Below are 19,312 nucleotides of genomic sequence, written 5' to 3'. Positions count from 1 at the left end.
TGCCAAGAAAAGCACACGCCGCTCCTCGGGGAAGGGTCGGTGTGTCCCCCCTCCTCCATCAGCCTTTCCCCTGTCCCCAGCACCGCTCCACATCTCGGATGGTAAAGAACGGAGCGGTTCTGCCCCACACAGCCCCTCGCTGGGTTGGACCCATGGGAGACCTGTCCACCCACCAGCTCTGGCCCCATGATATCCTGGGGTTGCCGGCCAAGTGCTGGCTGAACAGAACGAGGTGGGTAAAGTGCCACCAAAACCTGTCTCACGGTGTCCTACTCCCCAGAGGGTCCCATCCCGCAGGGGGCACGGAGCCAAGCTGTGCCCACCCCCTGCCTGCCACCACCGCTGCAACTCTGCCCACTGTCTTGGACCACAAAATAGAAAATAGCACCTGAAACTAAAAAAAAAAGAAGACTCATTTTAGTGCATGGGTCTCATCCCATGTTGTTTCAGTCGTTTTCTGCCCCCAGGCCAAGCCGGGACGCCCGGGCAGCATGGGCAGAGCTGGCTCAGGGAGGGGAAACTGCCGCAGAGGCCTGCTGGCATCTTCACATCAAACATCTCTCCCGTTTCTGCCCTCGGGCCACAGCCTGAGACATGAATCATCCCCTCCGTCTGCCTATCGATCTGGGCCAGGCTGCTGGCAGAAACCCCCTCCCCACCAGCCAAGCTGCCGTCAGCCCACAGGGAGTCCCGTGTCTGACGATGCCCGGCCACAGTGTGTGCGCAGGTCCTGGGGGTGCACGGCTGCGCCCCGAGCACCCCATCCCTCCCAGCACAGCCCATGGGGCTGGATCTGGGGGTGGCGGGGCTGGAGCCACGGGGTTCAGCTGTCCGGGGACACCCCTTCCCATGTCCCCAGCACCACAGCTCCAGCCAGACCCCGTGATGGGTAACGCAAGGTGACACGGCTCGGCGTGAGTCAGTGATGAGCTGGGCCAGCATCCCCACCGGCCCCTGGCCCGCCTGAGTGGCGAGCACGGGCAGGGCTCACCCTGAGCATCGCTGGGGCTCTCAGAAACACGCCCCCCCTCCGCCAGGCAGGCACCCCGCCATGGCTCAGAGAGCCACGCACCCGCCGGGACATCAGGAATGGCGCTGGGACCCACCGAGCCGGACCCTTCACCCGCCCCCTCATGGGCACCCCCGTGTCGGGGTGCAGCAGGGGCATCCCAGCCCCACGCGCGCCCCCCTGCCCAGCCGGCTCCCGAGCATCCCATCCCGCACCAGCCCCCAGGACTCAGTGCGGGTTATGTCAAGGTATGTTGGATTGCAAATTAGACGTCAGCCCGCTGCGCGGTCCCGGCTCCATCTGCAGAAAATTAGTTGCTGGACTTGGAGAGTGTCCAGTTGTGCAGCTCGGCGTGCCTAACACCCAGGGCTGACAAGCCACTGAATCACTCCTCCCTGCGCTGCCAGGCCACATGAAGCCAAGATACATTTCTTTTTAATGATAAGGTTTTATTGTTTGAAGTTCAGCTAAAACAGCTTTCCGGTGCCCGTGGCCTCCTGCTTCCAGAACGGCCAAGTGGTGTGGGGACGGAGCCCAGCTGGTGCGGGCACGCCAAACATCCCACCGCTGCAACGAGTTGGACGGTCTCAGCTGTGAGGGGAAGTCCTTGAAAACGGTCTGTGGGGAAGGAGCTGGGCTGCCAGCCACGAGCATCGCCCGCTCAACCCACACAACATCGCCGCAGCCAAAGGCAGGATTTACACCTGGCTGGCAGACAACACACACACATACACACACACGCGGGTACCGGCCGCTCGAGCACATGGCTGTGCTTCCCTCCCCGCCCCACAGAGCCCTTCGGCACCGTTTGCCAGCCCAGGATGCACCACACTTCCCAAAACGGGCTGCATGTCCTGCAGAGAAGCCGCTTGGAGCCCTGGCCCCCAGCACACACAACCTGTCACCACTGCGCCTTGTCTGCCACCGCAGGGAGGCAGCCCCCACCCCAGTGAAGCCCCACGGGAGCTGCTGGGGGGTCCCAACTGGGGCTGAGCCCCAAGGACAGAGACCCAGGGGGGTTCAGAGAGCAACCCCCAGCCCTGTTGTGCCTCCTGTCCAGGGCACAGCTCCCATGCCGCAGGAGAAGTGTGCAGGGGGGCTGCAGGATGCCCCCCAGGAGGTTTCCCAGGGGCTTCTTGACACCGAGAGAGAAACCAGCCTCCCCCCAGCCGGATTAACGCAGGGCTGAGCCATCGCTGCTCTCACGATGCTCCTCCGAACCTCTTAGCAACGCTCCTGCCCGCAGGTCAGACAACCGGCAAATAAAAGATTTAAGTGAGGTGCCGCAAAGGTACGGTAAAGAAAACCACATCCCGGCCCGGAGAGGTGGCGGTAAATCAGGCCGGGGAGGGACTCCTGCGCGGGAGCCGGCAGCACGCAGGGCCAGCACCGCTGCTTTGGGCTGAGAACACTGGGGTTTGGGCAAGTGGTGCTCCAGTGGGCATCGGTGTGACCCTGTGTGCTGGGGGGCCCGGCCACTGCCTCCCCCCAGCCAGCACCAGCTTTCCACCGTGCACTGGGTTTTGCTAAGAGGCCCCCAGCACTTTGGCTACCCCTGGGCACACAGGTTTGGGGGGGGCGAGGGGGACGATGCCAATGCCCCCCCTCCTCTCTGCCCATCCCTGCCCACTGGTGGGACTGAGCGCCGTCAGCATGGGGTGCGGAACTGGGGACCGTAGTGTGGGAAAGGGGGCGAGCCCCCCACCTGACCCCCGGCCCCCTGTAACACCCCTGGCCCCGCTGGCCCCAGCCCCCACCTTACCTGCTGCGGCTCCTCCAGCTGTGCCGCCACATCTGGGCAGCTGCGGAGCCCAGGGGCGGGAGCGGTGGGGGGGGCGCGGATCCGAAATGACTCCGGAGCCGCTGGGGCGGCCGCGGGGGGCGCTCGGGGCAGTGCTGGGGGCGGGCAGGGAGAGCCCCCGGGGCGTCGCCGGGCGGCGTCCCCGGAGCGGGGCCGGGGGAGCCCCGGGGGGAGCGGGGCGGGCGGGGAGGGAAGATCCACCCCCGTGTCCGTGCCCGTGTCCTCCCTCCCTTCCTCCCTCCCTCCTCTTCCTCCCTCCTCCTCCTCCTCCGCCGCCGCCGCCGCCGCCCGTGCTCCCGCCGCCGCCAGCCGGGCAGCGCGGGCGGGCCGGGGGCTGCGCTGCCGGGTGGGGGGGGTCCCGCAAGGGCTTGGGGGGGGAAGGTCTGGGCACTTGGGCTGGAAGTTGGCGGCACGATGGGGAACGAGCGCTGGAAAACCATGGGAGGAGCCTCGCAACTTGAGGACGGGCAGCAGGAGAAATCGCAGGTACGGCGCGGGGCGGGGGGGCAACGGGGGGCAGAGGGACAGGGGCCAGACCGGGGGTCCCCGGAGCCCCCACCGTTCCCCCCCCAGCGAGCTTGCGAGCTTTTCTGCCGGTGCAGCTCGGCGGGGTGAGCCGCTGCTTCTCCCCCCAGGGCTGCCTCCCCTCACCGCCCCGACACCCCCCCACCAATTATTGAGTTTATTCATTTGCAGCCAATGTCCCCTCACCCCCCGGCGCGGGGGCTGCCCCTCGGCCGGGCAGCGGGCGATGCTCCGGGGCTGCCCCACACGCCTCTCCTGAACGGCTGCACGTTTCAAACTGCTTAAATAACCCCGCACAGGGGATTTTGCACCTCGGCTCCCTGCTGCAGCCGGAGCCATCCCTGGTTTCGGGGGCTCCTGGCCGTCTGGCCCTCTCTCAACCTCCAGGAGCCCCCCCGGTTTTTTGGGGAGAGGCCGGCGTTGCGGCGGGGTGCGGCGAAGCGCGGGGGGCCCGGCACGTGCCGGAGCCTGTTTGCACAGCCCGCCGCACGTGCGCCAGCCCCGGCCTCCAGCCGGCCAGGGTGCCGGAGCGGGTGAGGGAGCGCAGGCACGGCACCCAGCGAGCGGCCCGGGCTGGGCACGGCACCCAGCGAGCGGCCCGGACTGGGCACGGCACCCAGCGCGCACACGGGACAGGGCACGGCACCCAGCGCGCAGGCAGGGCCACCGTGTGCCGCGCAGTGGTGCACCCTGGGCGCGGGCAGGGCGGGAAGGGGTGCGGAGTGTGGGCAAACGTGCCTGGGGAGAGCTGGGGGGAAAGCGAGTCTCCGACGGAGCCTGCGAGACGAGGCAAGGAGCCGGCAGTGCCAGCTCTCCCTCTGCAGCCATGAGACTCACTTGCCCCCAAGTCTGCCACTTCCCCGTCACCCTGCCACCCGCAGTGATGCGGGAAAGGGACTTCTGCCTGACTTCTCCCTTCTGCACACCCTTCTCTGAGCCCTCTTCTGCCCGCTCAGCTCCCTCGCCTCGCTGGAGAGGGGCTGCCTCAGACCCCCCCCGAGAGATAAACCTCGCTCTCCTCTCCCGGCGCCGGCAGCGCTGCCTCCCCGGTGCGCAGCCCCTCCACGCAGGCGACCGATGGTTTGCAAAGGGGGCACAGAGTTTGTGCTGCAGCCGGTGATGGGCTCCCGGCTCCCATAAGCTCCGGTGGAAACCCATCCCAGCCTGCGTGCCTGCTCACCCACAGACCTGGCTCCCGTGCGTTCCCCAGCCATCTCCTCTCCCCGAGCCGCAAAGCGCCGTGCTGTAGGAGCGGCGGCAGGCAGGCTTTGGATGCCGGAGGAGAGCAGGTACCAGGAGCAGGATTCAGTTCATCTGCCTCCGTGCCTACGGGGAGTGAGCAAAGTGCGGCGTCAGGCTCCGGGAGGGCGCGGGGAGCGGCGGGATGCAGGGGGGGCATCTGGGGTACAGCCCTGCCCCCGGGGGAGCAGGGACGGGGGCTGCAGCCCTGCACAAAGCTGAGCAGAGCTGGGCAGGCAGGGAGGGCGCAGAGGGACAGGGGCAGCGGAGCAGCGCAGGGCGAGTGGCGGGGATGAAAAATGAGCTGCTTGAGCAGCTCTGGAGCGAGCAATGGCTTAGGCGGGGTATGGGACTGTCCCCTGCTTCCCTGAGGCTCTCTCGGGGCTGCATGGACCCCATCAGTAAGAAGGGGGTACCTGGACTAAAGTTTGCCCCAGCAGCTGGGCCTGGGCGATGCAAACCACGGTGTCCACCTGCCTCAGAAGCACCACCTGGGTCCTGGTTTGTAGCTGGCTGAGGGCACGGCTCAGGGGCAGAGCACCCAGGGCTGCCCACGATTGCTGCCCACCATCCAACAGCGCAGAGCTTGCCTGGTGAGCCGGCAAAGAGCCACGGCTTCGGCAGGAGCAAAGGGCATCTCCTCCCCAAAGAGCATCTCCCACGGCAGAGCTCAGCCTCTCCCACCACCACGCTCTGTCCATGCTCCCCGGGGGCCTGCCCACCTCCGACTCTGCTCCAGCTGCCTCAGGGACAAGCTGGCTCTTATCCTTCCCTCCCCACAGGCTGCACCTGCTGGAGCTGCTGTCTCCCACGGCCAGCACAGCCGCTCGCCTGTCCAGCTGCCTGAGGAGGCTGGGGACGCCTGGGGGGGATGACGGGCACAGGGGCTGCAGGTACCCACAGCCCCGGGGTGCAAAGTGGCCCACAGGCTGCTCATGTGGCATACCTGGGGCACCAAGGACCTGGCCACCATGGGGCATGATGGCCAAGCATGGAGCTACTGCCTGAGCCAGCACACGGCACGGAGAGCCCGGCTCAGCTTTGCGCCCGGGATGTGACGGTGCCTCAGTTCCTGCCTGGGGCTCCCTCCCCAGCTCCAGAGTAGGTTTGCAAGTGAAGCTCCACTCATCCCGAGCACCTCCCAGCCTTGCAGCTTCTTCCCTCCTTAGGAAGGAGTGGTGTGGCGACATGAGGACATCCCATGGAGGGGTTCCCAAGGGGACATCAATAACTGGGGCAGCTGCCACATGGTCAACAGGGAGATGTCCTGCGGCTGCCTGAAAGCCTTGGCAAGAAGATCCAGGAGCCCGAGACCATGCAATGGAGGGCAAAACCCCCCGGAGCCACGAGGGCCGTGGCCATGGTGGGGCAGGAGCGTGTGGCAGAGGCGGCTGCAGGGCCCCATGCTGGGAGCTGGGCGAGCAGAGGCAGTGCTGCTGTGCTGGGGGGTTTGGGGGGACCCACACCCCAGTTCGGAGCATTGCTGGTGCCGCTGGCTGAGCGTTTCCCTCCTCTCCCCACTGCAGGTTGCCAGGTAACACAACCTGCCAGCAAAATGCCGTGGGACTTGTAAAGCTGCCACCGCTCGGGATCTCGCGGTCGCAAGCAGTGGGGGTCACTTGCGAAGGGGCTCGGCCCCCGGTTCCTGCCACAGTTCCTGGTGCCGGCAGGAGAGCAGCGATGCTGGGGCTCGAAGGCTGGAAAACAGCTGGATGCAGCTCCTGGGCAGAGCTGTGGGATTTTTGGTGTGTTAAAGTGCATTTGGGATTTGTGTGGCTGCGGGAAATGGAGCATCGGCCGTGCACAGCTCTGCTCCTGAGACCACTACTGCTCAGACGGGTCCCTCGGCCATCGCAGCCCATCCGTGTGTCCCATCAGGCACGTTTCGAGCTGGGGACATCAGCGTGGTGGGGAGCAGCAGCGTGTGGGATGGGAGGACGTGGAGCCAGGGAGCCGAAGGTGCTGCGACAGCCAGGACAGCCACGGGGACACGCTCCCTGCTCACCCCACGTATCCCAAACCACTCGAGGCTGGCCTCCGGTCAGCAGCCGTCCCTCCTGTCACTTCTCCGCTCGCAGGGTGCCGAGGGGCCGGGTTGAGCACAGGTCCTGGGTGTCCGCATGAGGGTGTCAGTGATGGGCATCTCCCACCTCCATCTGCCACTGTCCTGCTGCTGCCGGGTGCCGCTTGTGCCCCCGAGCCGGGGCTCCGTGTCCACAAATGCTGGGTAAAGTCCTCGACCCTCTGCTTGATGAGAGCTCCCCTTTTTGCCTTGGACGTCTCCTGTTAATGCACACTGCAGGGCTGGGCCTGGGGCTGCCTCATTACGGAGGTCCCCACAGGGTGGCTTCCCATTCAGCCCTGCGCCGTTGCATCTCCAGCCTCGCTCTGTGGGCTGGGGAAGAAACCCGGAACATCCCCCGTGGCTGATGGGGCATCCGTGGCCCCCCGGCCGGCCAACCCTGCCGCAGCCGGGGTCACCTTAATGCAAATGGTTGCGGGAGCGTGAATGAAATGAAGGGTGCTTGAAGGAAGGTGTCACTCCAGATAGATGTGCACAGGAGGGGACAGGGCCTGGGAAATCTTTGCAGATGCAGCAATTTTCCCCTCGTTTCTGGGGAAAGTAGTCTTTGTCTCTCCGAATCTGCAGTTTTCTGGCAGCCCTGCAATTCCTTGTGACAGCCGTGGACGGGGTCAGGGGAAAATCACAGCCTCTGTCCCGCAGGTGTAATGAGAAGGAGGGGGGTGGGACGGGGGGCTGATGGGGCTGGGTGACAGCTCGCTCCATCCACGCTGACGGCGCTGGCGCTTCTTGCTTTGCAAGGAGAAAAGGCTCCTGGTGCGCAGGGAGCAGGTCCTGCAGGCTGAGCCAACGCGTCCCTGTTGCGGCAGAGCTGCCGGAGGGGCTCAGGGGGGTCAGAGACCTTTCCCACAGCGACTCCCCCTCGCCGGGAGGCTCTGGGACGGGTCCGAGAGCTTTGGGAGCAGCTCTGCTCCCCTCCGGCAAGCAGCGAGGGCGCAAGGGGGACGGGGACGTGTGGCCCCCTGCAGCTGGGAGATGCCCTGTGCGGGGCAGGTCCCCACGGTGCTCAGGGCGACGTGGTCCCAGCACTGATCCACAGCCTCCCCTTGCTGCTGGGAAGAGCCCCTGCCTTCCCTCCCCTCCCTGCTTTCCCCACGGTCCCCGCTCCAGGGAACACAAGGGATGTCCCTTTTTTCCCTTTTTCTCCCCGTATTTGAGCCCAGGGCAGCAGGGAGCGCCGCACACACCTCCCAGGGAGCCGGGGCTGCTCCGCCTGAGTATCACCGCCTTAAATAAAACATGCCAGCGGGAGCAGGCGGCCGCCGCACGTTCACTCTCTTTATTATTTCATACCTCCGGCTCCCAGGCGGGTTTAGCTGCTTTGCTTGCTGAGCGCTCGCCCATGGCCTCTGCGTCCCTGGCAGAACCGCAGGGCTCCCGGAGTCCCCGCATCCCCTCCTCTGCCACCACCCCCGTGTCCAACATCGCCTCCCTCATTGCTGGACCCCCCCAAAGCTCATAAGGGTTTGAACCTACCTCTCGGATGAAGGGGAGCGGGATGGGTCCGTCCGAATGGGTCCCAACAGTGTCCGTCTCTGTCTGCAGAGGATGAGCTGCGGGTACGTCCTGTGCACCGTCCTGCTCTCGGTGGCTGTCCTCCTGGCGGTGACGGTGACAGGGGCCATCCTCTTCATGAACCACTACCACACGCCCGTCACCGAGTCGCCCCCCGTCATCAGCACCAACCCCGAGGAAGCCAATGCGCTGGTCACCATCGAGAAAGCCGACAGCTCCCGCATCAACATCTTCATCGACCCCAACTGCCCCGACGCGGCGGGCACCTTTGGGCGCCTGGAGGGGCTGCAGACGTCCCTGCTGCGCGCCATCACCGACCACGACGCCGAGGCCAAGGCCACCAAGAACCAGCAGAAGGCCCTGCTGGTCACGGTGGCGGACGAGGTGGCCAAGCTGCTGACACATGCCGTGCAGCTGCGCACCGACTGCGATGGCCTCAAGAAGGGGCACAGCGCCATGGGGCAGGAGCTCAGCGCCCTGCAGGGAGAGCAGGGCAGGCTCATCCAGGTGAGACAGGGCTGGGAGAGCCACATGGGGCTCCCTGGGGACAGAACCCCCCTGTCACGTCCCCAGGGGCATAGCTGCTCATAGCCCCTGCCCACGGTGTCCAGGGGGGACCTCCAGCAGAAGGAGCCGAGGTTTAAGGCAGGTGCCTGGGAATTGCAAGTTAGGAAGCAAAACTTCAGCTCCAGCTCATCAGCCGTCTGCGTCTCGATGCCAAATGGCCCCGGTGCCAGCGAGCCGGCTGTGCAGCCTCCCACATGGGGGGTTTCCCGTCGCCAGGTCCAGTCTGGGGGCTCCGAGCTGAGCCGAGCACAGCACAGGACCATCCCAAGGGCGGTTCATGCAGCAACCAACCCCCCCGCCCCTTATTTACAGTCCCAAAAATTTCTCAGCCGATGAGCTGTGTTGAAATGCTCACCTGGGTCTGCCGGGGGTCTGCCGAGTGTTGTACCAAGACCCAGGGCATGGCTGGATGCTCAGCTCCGTGCCCATCCCTCCTGGTCGCCCTCCGGCTGGAGCTGCTCCATCCCCACTGCTGCGCTTTGCTCCCCATCCTGCTGCTCTGCCGCCGCCACCCCATGTCACTTGCCGGGCCTGGGTCACCTCGGGGGACATTGGAGAGCCGGCGGCTGTCTCAGGACACGGCTATTCCTGCCGCCTCCGTGATCCTGTCCCTTGCCCAGAGATGCTCTTTATCCCACGGGGTGGCGGCACTGATGCACCCAAGTTGGGGGGTTTCTCAGCCCGGGTGGCAATAGGTGCTATCTGGACCCTGACCCAGGGTCAGAAAGCACGAGGGATGCATATGGGATCTGCTGTGGCTTTTATGTCCCCACCTGGTCCCCACCAGCCCATGCCCAGGCAAACACCTGGGGAGCTGTGGGAATGGGCAGAGCATCCTCGTGGTGGGGTGGTCAAGTGGCTGGAAGAGGTTTAACCTTGTCCCCTCTGTGTGTCCCCTGCCCATAGCTGCTCTCAGAGAGCCAGACCAACATGGCTCGGCTGGTGAGCTCCGTCAGCGACGTCCTCGACACGCTGCAGAAGGACCGTGGCGGTGCCCGGCCCCGGCCCAAGGCCGACCTGCAGCGAGCGCCGGCCAGGGGAGTGCGGCCACGGGGCTGCTCCAACGGTGAGATGGCATCCCTGGGAGAGGGATACGCCTGGGGATGCTCTCGGCAGGTCTCTGCCTAAGAGGAGGGGAGGGAGAAAACCACCTGAGATGGGGGAAAGGGCTTTAATACAGTGAGGGGGGCTGGCAAGAAGATGGGGGAGATGGATAGTTGTGTCCTAGAAGGGGTGTTTCTCACCGGGTGTCCCTTAGTTGTCCATAAAGCAGCCTGCAAAGCCAACACAAAAGCCACCTCACACCCCTGCAGACCCACGCAGACATGGCTGGGGTAAAAGCAGAGCAAGAAGTGACCGTTCGCCTTCATTCGGGTGCAGAGGGCAGCGCTGCACGGGACTCGGAATAAACAGTCACATCCATCATTTGGTTAAGATGAAGCTGAGTAAGACTGTCCCGGGGCTGCGAGCACATGCCCACGCTCTGCCTGCAGCTGCCTCTGGACATGGGCTCCCTCCTCCCCAGCTGGGTCCCAGCCTGTCCTTGCCGTCACTCGGGGACGTGGGGTCGGTCCCCGCTGGCCGCCCAGGCCCCCGGGCACTGCTCACCCTGAGCATCGGAGGAGAAAGGAGGGAAAGAACAAGGCAGCACCGAGCCGCCAACTAGAGCTGGCAGCAAGGTTGAGAGCCTGAAAGAAATGGCAAGACATTAAATTAGATCATTAATTAACCAGCTTTCCTCTTGTCCCACCCCATCCCAATGCCCCACTGCAGGCTCCCGGCCCCGAGACTGCTTTGACATCTATATGAGTGGACAGCAAGAAGACGGGGTTTACTCCATCTTCCCCACGCACTATCCCTCTGGCTTCCAGGTCTACTGTGACATGACAACCGACGGGGGCGGCTGGACGGTAGGCTGCTGCTGTGTTGGGGGCCACTGGGTGATGCCACCGCCAGCCACGGGCTGTCCCCACGCTGGGATGCCAGGGGCGGGAGACATTACTCTTGGTGCCTGGATGAGTCATCGGGATGGGGGATAAATGCCAATGGGGTCTGGCGGTGCACAGGGTGCCGGGTCCTGCAGGGAAGCGGGCAAACAGGCTTGTCAGTGTTACCCGTGCTGGCAGCATCGGCAGAGCTGCCCGGCGCTGCCGGCCAGAGCCCAGCAGGGTTCGGGAAGCTTGGCTGGAGCTGGAGGGTGGTTTCATGCCGGGAGCTGGATGCCATGGCTGGAGTTCATCCTTCTCGGCAGGGCTGGTGCCCGGCTGGGGCATGGCATAACTGCAGTTGTGCCATGGGGCAAATGGCTGAGCTTTGCCCCGTCCTCGTGGTCCCGATGAGCCGGGGCTGGGGCTCAGGACAGACCCTGAACCCAGAGTGTTTCGCCTCATCTAACGCAGGGATGCCCGGGGCGGCTCCGATGCCATGCTGATTCACTCGCTCCCCGGCCGCCCTGTCCGATTTGCTTTGCCGTGGCGGCTGCAACAGCCCCGTAATCACAGTAATGGGGGCAGGGAGCAGGGGGATGGGGGGACACAGCACCGGCAGCCCCAAGCCCAGAGACCCCCCCCCAACCTCAGGGGCTCCTTGGGTGCAAGTGGCCCCAAGCCAGGAGGGCATCGCTCACGGTGCCAGCAGGGCAGCGAGGGTGTCCCCGGGGAGGTGGTGGGGGGCTCATCGGGACGGGGAGGGGCAGGCAGCCTCCCCCTGAGGACACGCTGGGTGAGCCGAGACAGTCAGTGCCCCTCCAGCTGGGTGCTCCAGGAGACAAATCCCCACGATCTGATTCCCCTAAGCAGCTTTGAGCGCTGCCAGGAGGGAGCTTAGCCCCCCTGCCCTTGGGGGGCTGATGAGCCTTCGGCCTCGGGCTGCCTGGAGCCCACCCCAGGCAGGAGCAACCTGTCATGCACAGGTTGGTACCAGCAGCCCCAGCGGGGAAACTGAGGCACAGCACAGTCCCGGGGACCCCAGCTCCTGGGGGGGCTCACAGAGGGAAAAGGAGGGACCCCGCTTGCTCCCCAGGGCGAGGAAGGTCCTTGCAAACCCCGCGCACAGTCTGCACAGCCTCCACCAGCCCCAGCCCTGCTCCAGCGCTGCCTGAAGAGCAGCCCAAGGTGATTAGCAAGACGCGCAGGGGCTTATTTAAAGCTGCTGCAGCTGGGAGGGCTCAGGCTGGGCTGGGGAGGGGGCGAAGCAGATGATTTTACAGCCGGCAGCACGGTGGGATCCGGCAGCAGGGCTGGCCCGGGGCTGCCCGCAGCTCCACGGTTCTGCCCTGCCTCGGCCCGGGCAGAGGGGCCGAACTGGCCGAATCCCGGCGTCTGGAGACGGGTGCGTCCAGAGCAGGGCCGAGGGTGCTCGCCCCAGGCTCCCATTCCTTGGGGCTGCTCTGCAGCACCGGCTCCCAAACGTACCTCCAGTCCTTCAGGGTGTCTCAGCCATCTCCCGTGGGGCTGGGGGGGTCTCCCTGGGGCTCCAGGTGAGCCATAGCACCATGGTGGAGAGCCCAGGAGGTTTCCCTCCCCTCCTCCTCCTCTGGAGCAATTACTCCTGACATTTGGGCTTATTTGCATGTGGGTGGGTGGGTGGAAGTGATAGCAGCAGCTGAATCAATTTTGACTCGGGAGCTGCTGAGCTGAGCCTGAGCCTGCACGGATGGCTTAGAGACCACGGGCAGCGGGGCAGAGGGAAGAGCCTCCCCGATGCCCTGTCGGGGGGAAGCCCGGCCGGGGCTGCTCAGCACCTCCCCGTCCCCATGGCGTTATCTGTGGTGTCACCCTGTCCCCTTGCCGGAGGCAGGGTCCCTGGTTGTTCCCTGTCCCCTTCCTCGGGCAGGCTGAGCAAGGCACCGCTCTCGTCCTCACGACGGCCGCATCCAGCCCCGGGCAGCTGAAGGCCCCTGTGCTGAGCGAGCGATTGCAGCTCTGGGGCCATTTGCTGCCTGTTTTGCATAGTCAAAAAGCAGAAATCTGGCAGAGAAGGCAGCCAGCAGCCGCATCCATGCAGGGCAGGGTGGTACGAAGTGAAGAAACGTGGGAGGGAAGAGCTGGAGAGCCCCCAGCACACCCCCCCAGGCTGCTCTGTCCCCCCCTTGGCCCTGCCTGCCAGCAGCGGGGCCATGTTTGCAGCCGGCTGGGACGTGGGTCCGGGTCGGTGCCCGCTGGCATCACCGGCAGCATCCTCGCCTTGTGCTCAGCGCCAGCTTTAATTGCAGTGACTGCCCCGGGTGACCCCAGCCTCACGGCAGCGCCGGGCTGCAGCCATGTAATTGCCCAGCCTGACCCCGACTCCCCCTTTGACGCTCACCTCCGGCACTTTATTAAAGTAATAATGGGGTGATGGAGGGTGGGGGAGGCTCGGCATCCTGGGAGGCCTGGAAAAGTTGCCTTTTCTGTCTTGGGAAGTCTTTGCAAATGCCCCACGTTCCTCCCAGTGCCCCCGAGCCTCCATCACTGCCCAGCCGGGGCAAAGCCCCCCTGGGATCAGCATCTCCACCCTGTAAGCGATGGTGCCATGATGGCTCCGGCTGCATCAGCATCATTTTCCATGTACAGCATGTAGTGGGAAGTGGTGGGAAAGCCAAAGGATGCGGAAGAAAACGCTGTGCTGGCAGGAAGAGGGCTGTGGTGATGTTAAGTGACAGCTTCCAGCTTCACGGGCACCTGCCACGCTGGGGATGCTCATGGGGACAGCTTCGTCCAGGCTGCTCATCACCCCCCGGAGGGGTCCCGGCACGGGCTGGGGGGGTTGAGCAGACACTGATGCGTTTACACACGGGCGGGGGTAAGCCAAAGGCAGCGGGTGAGACGAGCCCGGGGAAATGCGTACTGTTTAGAAAAGATGTGATTTATGTGTTGCCACGAAGGGGGACAAGACACTTCTGCTGGCGGGGACAGGCAGAGGCCGCCGGGTCCCCAGGATGGGCAGCGCTGCCGGCGGCGATGGGTGCAGGCTGTCACACGGGATCGGCACTTCCCGGAGACCGGCTCCTGCGTTGCTCCCGGTTTGTCTTCTCCATGGCTGAACCCGAAGATGGTCTCCCCGCTGTGTCGGGGCTCAGAGGAATGCTGTGGGGCCGGGGCTGTGGGGGCTGTGCCATGGCTGCCGAAAACATGACCTGAGAGCTGGAGCACAGCGGTGGCAGCAAGACGATGGCTGAGCATCTCCCCAGGCTGTGGCTGTGGTGGGGTTTTGAGCCCACTGGGGGTTTGGTGGGGGCTGGCATCAGGGGGCTGCGGGCAGAGGGAGCAGAGCCCTCCCTCGCCACAACGCCACGGCAAGCACAGGCTGGCGTTCCCGCTCTTCTCTGGTTTTAACACATTTTTCTGGGTTGGTGCTTTTGCAGCATCCCGTCCCTGCCCTGCGAGCTCAGCACGACCGGGGGAGGCAGAGAGCGGGGGAGATAAATATTTCAGCCTTGCCTTTAAAGAAGGGAAGGAAATCCTTTTTGCTTAAGAGGGGGTGATGCATATTTGATGAGGAGGAAAAGAGCAGCAAGGCAGGGCTGGGAGTGTGGCGAGGCTGTGGGTCACGGGTGCAGGCAGCATCCCCGTACATGCAGCATCCCGGTACACGCAGCATCCCGGTACACGCAGCATCCTGGTGCGGGGGTGAGGAGGAGGCTCCCGTAAGTGAAGCACAAGGAGGGACTGTGCACAAGAGCTGATGAGGATGGAGCAGGAGACTCGGGAGGACACGGGACCTCCAGTGCCCTCCAGCCCTTTCAACCTGGTTTCCAGCCCCCTGGGGCAAGCCGGGCAGGCTGCAGGGCACTGAGGGCTCCTCTGGCACCCAGGGTGGTTGCCAAGCCGTGCCGGGGCTCAGCCAACGGAGACATGCCCCGCACGCTTCCCTGGGCACCGCTCAGGCAATTGGCCTATTTACAACTGTGGGTCAAAGCCGATTAAGAGGAAGCATCGGTGCTGCCTCTGCCGCCTTCCACGTCCGGCAGCGCCGGAGCCGACTTTGTCCGGGGAAAATCAGCTTCGGGCCCCTGTCCAGCCACGCCATCCCCCGCTCCCAGCAAGCCTGAAGAAAGCCCCTTTAAACGGGCTTAACCGCAGCTTCTCAAGTGCTCAACGCAGGGATAAAAATTAAGGCTCTAATTCTAGAAGGTAAGTACAGCAGGATCAGAGCTGTGCCGTGCTAAGGAGCGCGCCGCAGCCTGCGCCGGGCATCCCCGGCCCCAAAAGTGCCCGTCTGGTGATGAAATGGGTGTGAAACTCATGAGCTGGGTCTTCTCACATGCCAGGATGAAACCCTGCGTGGGCAGGAGCAGCCAGGGGGAGGCTGCGAAGGAGCATCCCCGCAGTGGAGCAAAGCACGGCGGCTTCCCGGCCAGCACGGCAGCATTGCCCGAGCCTGGGATGCTGGATGCGGGTGAACGGGCTCATCGGCACAGCACAGCCCCAAGGACAGGGTGCTCTGACCCCTTGGCTACCGGCACGTGGGGCGGCTGGTCCTAAATCACCCAGCACCCCGTCCCCCCCCGCCATGGCCACAGGAGCGCAGTGCTTGGTGGCAAACGGGCAGGCTGGCTCAGCCAAGTTTAATGCAATTAATCCAGGGCTGGAGGCTTAATTAAGTTCAAATGGTCAGACGCGCAGCAGCGTTTTCTGGATCGTTGTCAATAAATCAAACCCGAAACTACGGATAAAAGGGGATGAAACACACAAGGGCATGACATGCCGATGAGCAGATGGGGGAGGAAAAGGGAAAGGCTCCAAGGAGAAAAGCCGTGCTGAGCCCCGGGGATCTGTCTGGGATCTGGGGGCTCTGCAGGAGTCGGGGCGGTCAGTGCCCCACAGTTAATTTCTGTGGGAAACTAATGAGGCTGTCACGGGAACGATGCTTGATAACGGGGTGGCTGCCCAGGAGAGAGCAGAGACCTGGGAGTTTTCCAGGGCACTGAGCATCCTGCCATTAGGGTAGGTTTAGATTAGACACAGATTAGATTGGATATCAGGAAGAAATCCTCTGCTGTGAGGGCGGTGAGCCCCTGGCCCAGGGTGCCCAGAGAAGCTGTGGCTGCCCCATCCCTGGAGGGGTTCAAGGCCAGGTTGGACGGGGCTTGGAGCAACCTGGGCTGGTGGGAGGTGTCCCTGCCCAGGGCAGGGGGTGGCACTGGGTGGGCTTTAAGGTCCCTTCCAGCCCCAACCATTCCATGACTTGCAGGATGGCTTGGACTGACCTGGGCAGCACATGCTGTGGGGACAGCCGTGTGTCTGTCCCTCCCTCCCTCCCTCCGCTCCTGCCTGCAATGGCAGAGCCCAGGCGGTTTCCTGCGCGCAGCCGGGTGCAGGGTGCCCACCCCTCCCAGGGCATCCGCCCCCTTCCTGCAGGAACACACCGTGGGTTTCCCGAGCTCCGCTCCCATTTCCAGGCAGAGGATCCAGTGAAGTGTTTTATCTGAACTGATTCGTCCATCCCCAGGAGCCTGATCTGGCTTTTCCCTGGGGACCTGCTCACCAGCATCCCTATGTAATTACTGATTAGAAAGGGTTTAATTTGCGCCCACATCTATTAAGCCGGCGGCGGGGAGGAGTGGGCAGCACTCTGGGGAGGAGCAGGGGGGGCTGCTCGGGGTGCACGGGCTCGGGACAGCCCCACGACTGAGGTGTCTCCCTCCCCAGGTGTTTCAGCGGCGGGAGGATGGCTCCGTCAACTTTTTCCGCGGCTGGGAAGCCTACCGGGACGGCTTCGGGAAGCTGACGGGAGAGCACTGGTTAGGTGCGTGGGGCTGGCAGTGCCTGCTCCTGAGTGGGCTGGCAAAGCCTGGGGGCCTCCCAGGGGCTCTGGGTTTCCTTGGGGACACGGGACCCCCCTGGCCAGCACTCACGTCCTAGGAGTGACAGCCCGGGCAGGCGGGAGGGGACGGGGTGGCTGCACAGGGAAGCGATGGGGCTGTTTGCCCGCGAGCTGAGCACAAGCCCGTGGCCGTGCTGCAATAACAGAGCGAGAGCCGGGGGGGGAACCGCTCCCCATCCCACCCCGGCCCCCTCCCCAGGGACCCCCAGCCCTCCCGTCCCTGCCAGGGTCCCCACGCTCACCCGGTCCCTCCGCCGCAGGGCTGAAGCGGATCCACGTGCTGACGGTGCAGGGCAGCTACGAGCTCCGCATCGACCTGGAGGACTTCGACAACGGCACCGCCTTCGCCCATTACGGCAGCTTCGGCGTGGGGCTCTTCTCCGTCGACCCTGAGGAGGACGGGTACCCTGTCTCCATCGCCGACTACTCGGGGACAGCAGGTAGGGTGGCAGAACTTGGGGGGCACACATTGTCCCATGGGGCAGGGGGAGCCCACGGACACCAAACCCCCTCACTGGGGTCTTGGCTGTCTCCTCCTGCACTCCTGGCTGCATCCCTGCAGCCACAGGGAGCTGGAGGCAGGAGAGGGGCTGCAGTTGGATGTTTACAGGGTGGGTGACCCCGAGTGCCCTGTACATCACTGAAGGTGCCCCTTCGGGGTGCCCAGGGGACCCCCCTGTGGGGGGGAGACAGCCCAAGGGCAGGGTGAGGGGGAGGAAGGGCCCATCGTGGCTCCCGTTCCCCCACGGCAGGCGACTCCTTCCTGAAGCACAACGGGATGAAGTTCACCACCAAGGACCTGGACAACGATCACTCGGAGAACAACTGTGCGTCTTTCTACCATGGCGCCTGGTGGTACCGCAACTGCCACACCTCCAACCTCAACGGGCAGTACCTCAAGGGCCACCACAGCTCCTACGCCGACGGCATCGAGTGGTCCTCCTGGACCGGCTGGCAGTACTCCCTCAAGTTCACCGAGATGAAGATCCGGCCTGTCCGGGAGGAGAATTAGCTGGATGGCATGAGCCCCCCCACCCCGTGCCCAGCCCCCTGCCCTTCCCCATCACCCCACAGCCCCGTCCCCCCAGCTGCCACCCTTCCCATCCTCACCAAGGGCTGGCCCATCTTCAAGGTGCCCCGGGGGAGCACCTGTCCCCAGCAAGGGTGGCTTTAGCTCCCGGGCATCCACGGACATCACTGGACCGTTGCTTCCTACTGCCATGGCTCCCCTGCAGCCAAAACAGGTGTCCTGGCCAGAGCGTGACCCACGGCCGGTGCTCACGGCTGCGACAGAGGGCAGCGGGGTGCAGGGATTTGGCAAGGAAGGGAAAGGGCTGCCTGGAGGGAGGGAGGGAGGGAGGGATGCAGCAGCCCGGGCAGGCTGGGCATCTCCGCTCATCTCCATTTTGGGCACAGACACCTGGCCGTGGCCTGGCCGAGCTGGCGAGGGACTGGCAGACACTCGCCCTGGGGAGCCCCCGAGCCCTGCAGAGCCCCTGGGACAGGGATGGGGCTGCTGCTCCGGGGCAAAGGCTCACCCCGTGGGGTTATGGGGGACAGGGGGTGCTCGGCCAGGTTGCAGCCGGACCGTGCCAGTGATTCCTTCTCCGTTCTGCACAACGCTCGCCTCTCCCCCTGCAAGAGCAACGCAGATGGAAAGGGACAGCTATGAACTCCTTCATCCCCGTCCCGGCTCCTGGAGCACCCCAAAGCAAGCCAGCACGGTGCTGCGAGGACGCGCACCCACACCCGAGCGTGGCACAGAGCTGTTTTGCCAGTGCTGGGGGAAGAGGGAGCATGGCGAGGAGGAAGAGGAGGCGAGGAAGGCTCGCTTCCGGGCACGGCTCTGCCTGCGTTTCACAGCTCCTGCCTCCCAACCAGACCTGCTCGGACTCACGTCGGACTTTCACCATCCCAAAGCAGTGACCTTTCCCGAAACCCTGGACTTTGGACAGCATGCCCACGTGCCCCCGCGCCAGCCCCCTCCGCTCGCTCTGAGCCCGGGGACGCGCATTTGTTTTCACCCAGGATGAGCCGCGCTCTGGCTCGGCACCTGCAGATATTCAAAGCCTTTCATTTCTTCAAATCCCATTAAGGTTTTGCAAAAAGAAGCCGCGAGTGGGGCTTAGCATCTGCAGGGCCCTGATAACCGGGCGGCAGGCGATGCCTCGTGCCGGCCGACCCAAAGAGGGGCTGCCACAGGGTGTGGGGTGACTTCTCCCTCTGGATCCCTGGAAGGACTCTAATTGGGGGTTTAATGTCCAAAAAAAAGGAGGGGAGGGGGACAGCTGGGGCCCTGCCACCCTTTACGTGATTTTGTGCTGGTGCTACAGCAGCGATGGGGAGCAGAGCCCCCGCGCCGGGCCCTGGCCCCAACGAACACCATCAGATGGACAGACAGCCCAAGGAGAGGAGGGAAGCTCCCGCCATCCCTGTTTCCAGCGGGGCTTAAAGCCCTGGGAGATCAAAGGCTCATCTTCCCGGCTGTGGCTGATTTGCATTTCCCTCCGTGCTTCTCCTTTTTTTTAAGCCTTCCCCACCTCAGATCCTGTGCCGGGCATGTCTCTGTCTGTCTATCCTGCCGGGAAATAGGGACAAATGATGCACAGGGATCATCGCAGCTTTCCTCTCTGCCAGAGACATTCCTCAGGTCCCTCGGGTGAGGGCGAGCTCCGAGCACAGCCCCCGGCTCCGTCCCCACCAGCCCTGCCCGGAGCAGCCGCCGCTGGCCTCCTCCAGCGATGGGATTTGGGGGAGTTTAGTGCTG

The 19,312-nt window shown here is 64.5% G+C and overlaps 1 protein-coding gene across 1 annotated transcript; it reads left to right on the top strand.

Moving 5' to 3' along the window:
• The first annotated feature begins 3,224 nt into the window (after window positions 1-3,224).
• On the top strand, window positions 3,225-17,557 carry FIBCD1 (fibrinogen C domain containing 1). Its single transcript, XM_054220769.1, has 7 exons — window positions 3,225-3,296; window positions 8,203-8,679; window positions 9,646-9,805; window positions 10,513-10,649; window positions 16,371-16,467; window positions 16,806-16,985; window positions 17,298-17,557. Exons 1-7 carry the CDS (start codon window positions 3,225-3,227, stop codon window positions 17,555-17,557), a joined length of 1,383 nt encoding a protein of 460 aa, XP_054076744.1.
• Window positions 17,558-19,312: the final 1,755 nt, after the last annotated feature.

Source organism: Rissa tridactyla, chromosome 14 (genome assembly GCF_028500815.1).
Source record: "Rissa tridactyla isolate bRisTri1 chromosome 14, bRisTri1.patW.cur.20221130, whole genome shotgun sequence".
Lineage (NCBI taxonomy): Eukaryota > Metazoa > Chordata > Aves > Charadriiformes > Laridae > Rissa > Rissa tridactyla.
This window is presented reverse-complemented; position numbering and strand designations above follow the sequence as displayed.

Excerpts from the sequence above, each read along its gene's own strand:
- FIBCD1 (XM_054220769.1), top strand. The coding sequence starts at position 3,225 with ATGGGGAACGAGCGCTGGAAAACCATGGGAGGAGCCTCGCAACTTGAG. Across the intron at positions 9,806-10,512 it reads GCCACGGGGCTGCTCCAACG|GCTCCCGGCCCCGAGACTGC; the intron begins GTGAGATGGCAT and ends GCCCCACTGCAG. Across the intron at positions 10,650-16,370 it reads CCGACGGGGGCGGCTGGACG|GTGTTTCAGCGGCGGGAGGA; the intron begins GTAGGCTGCTGC and ends CTCCCTCCCCAG.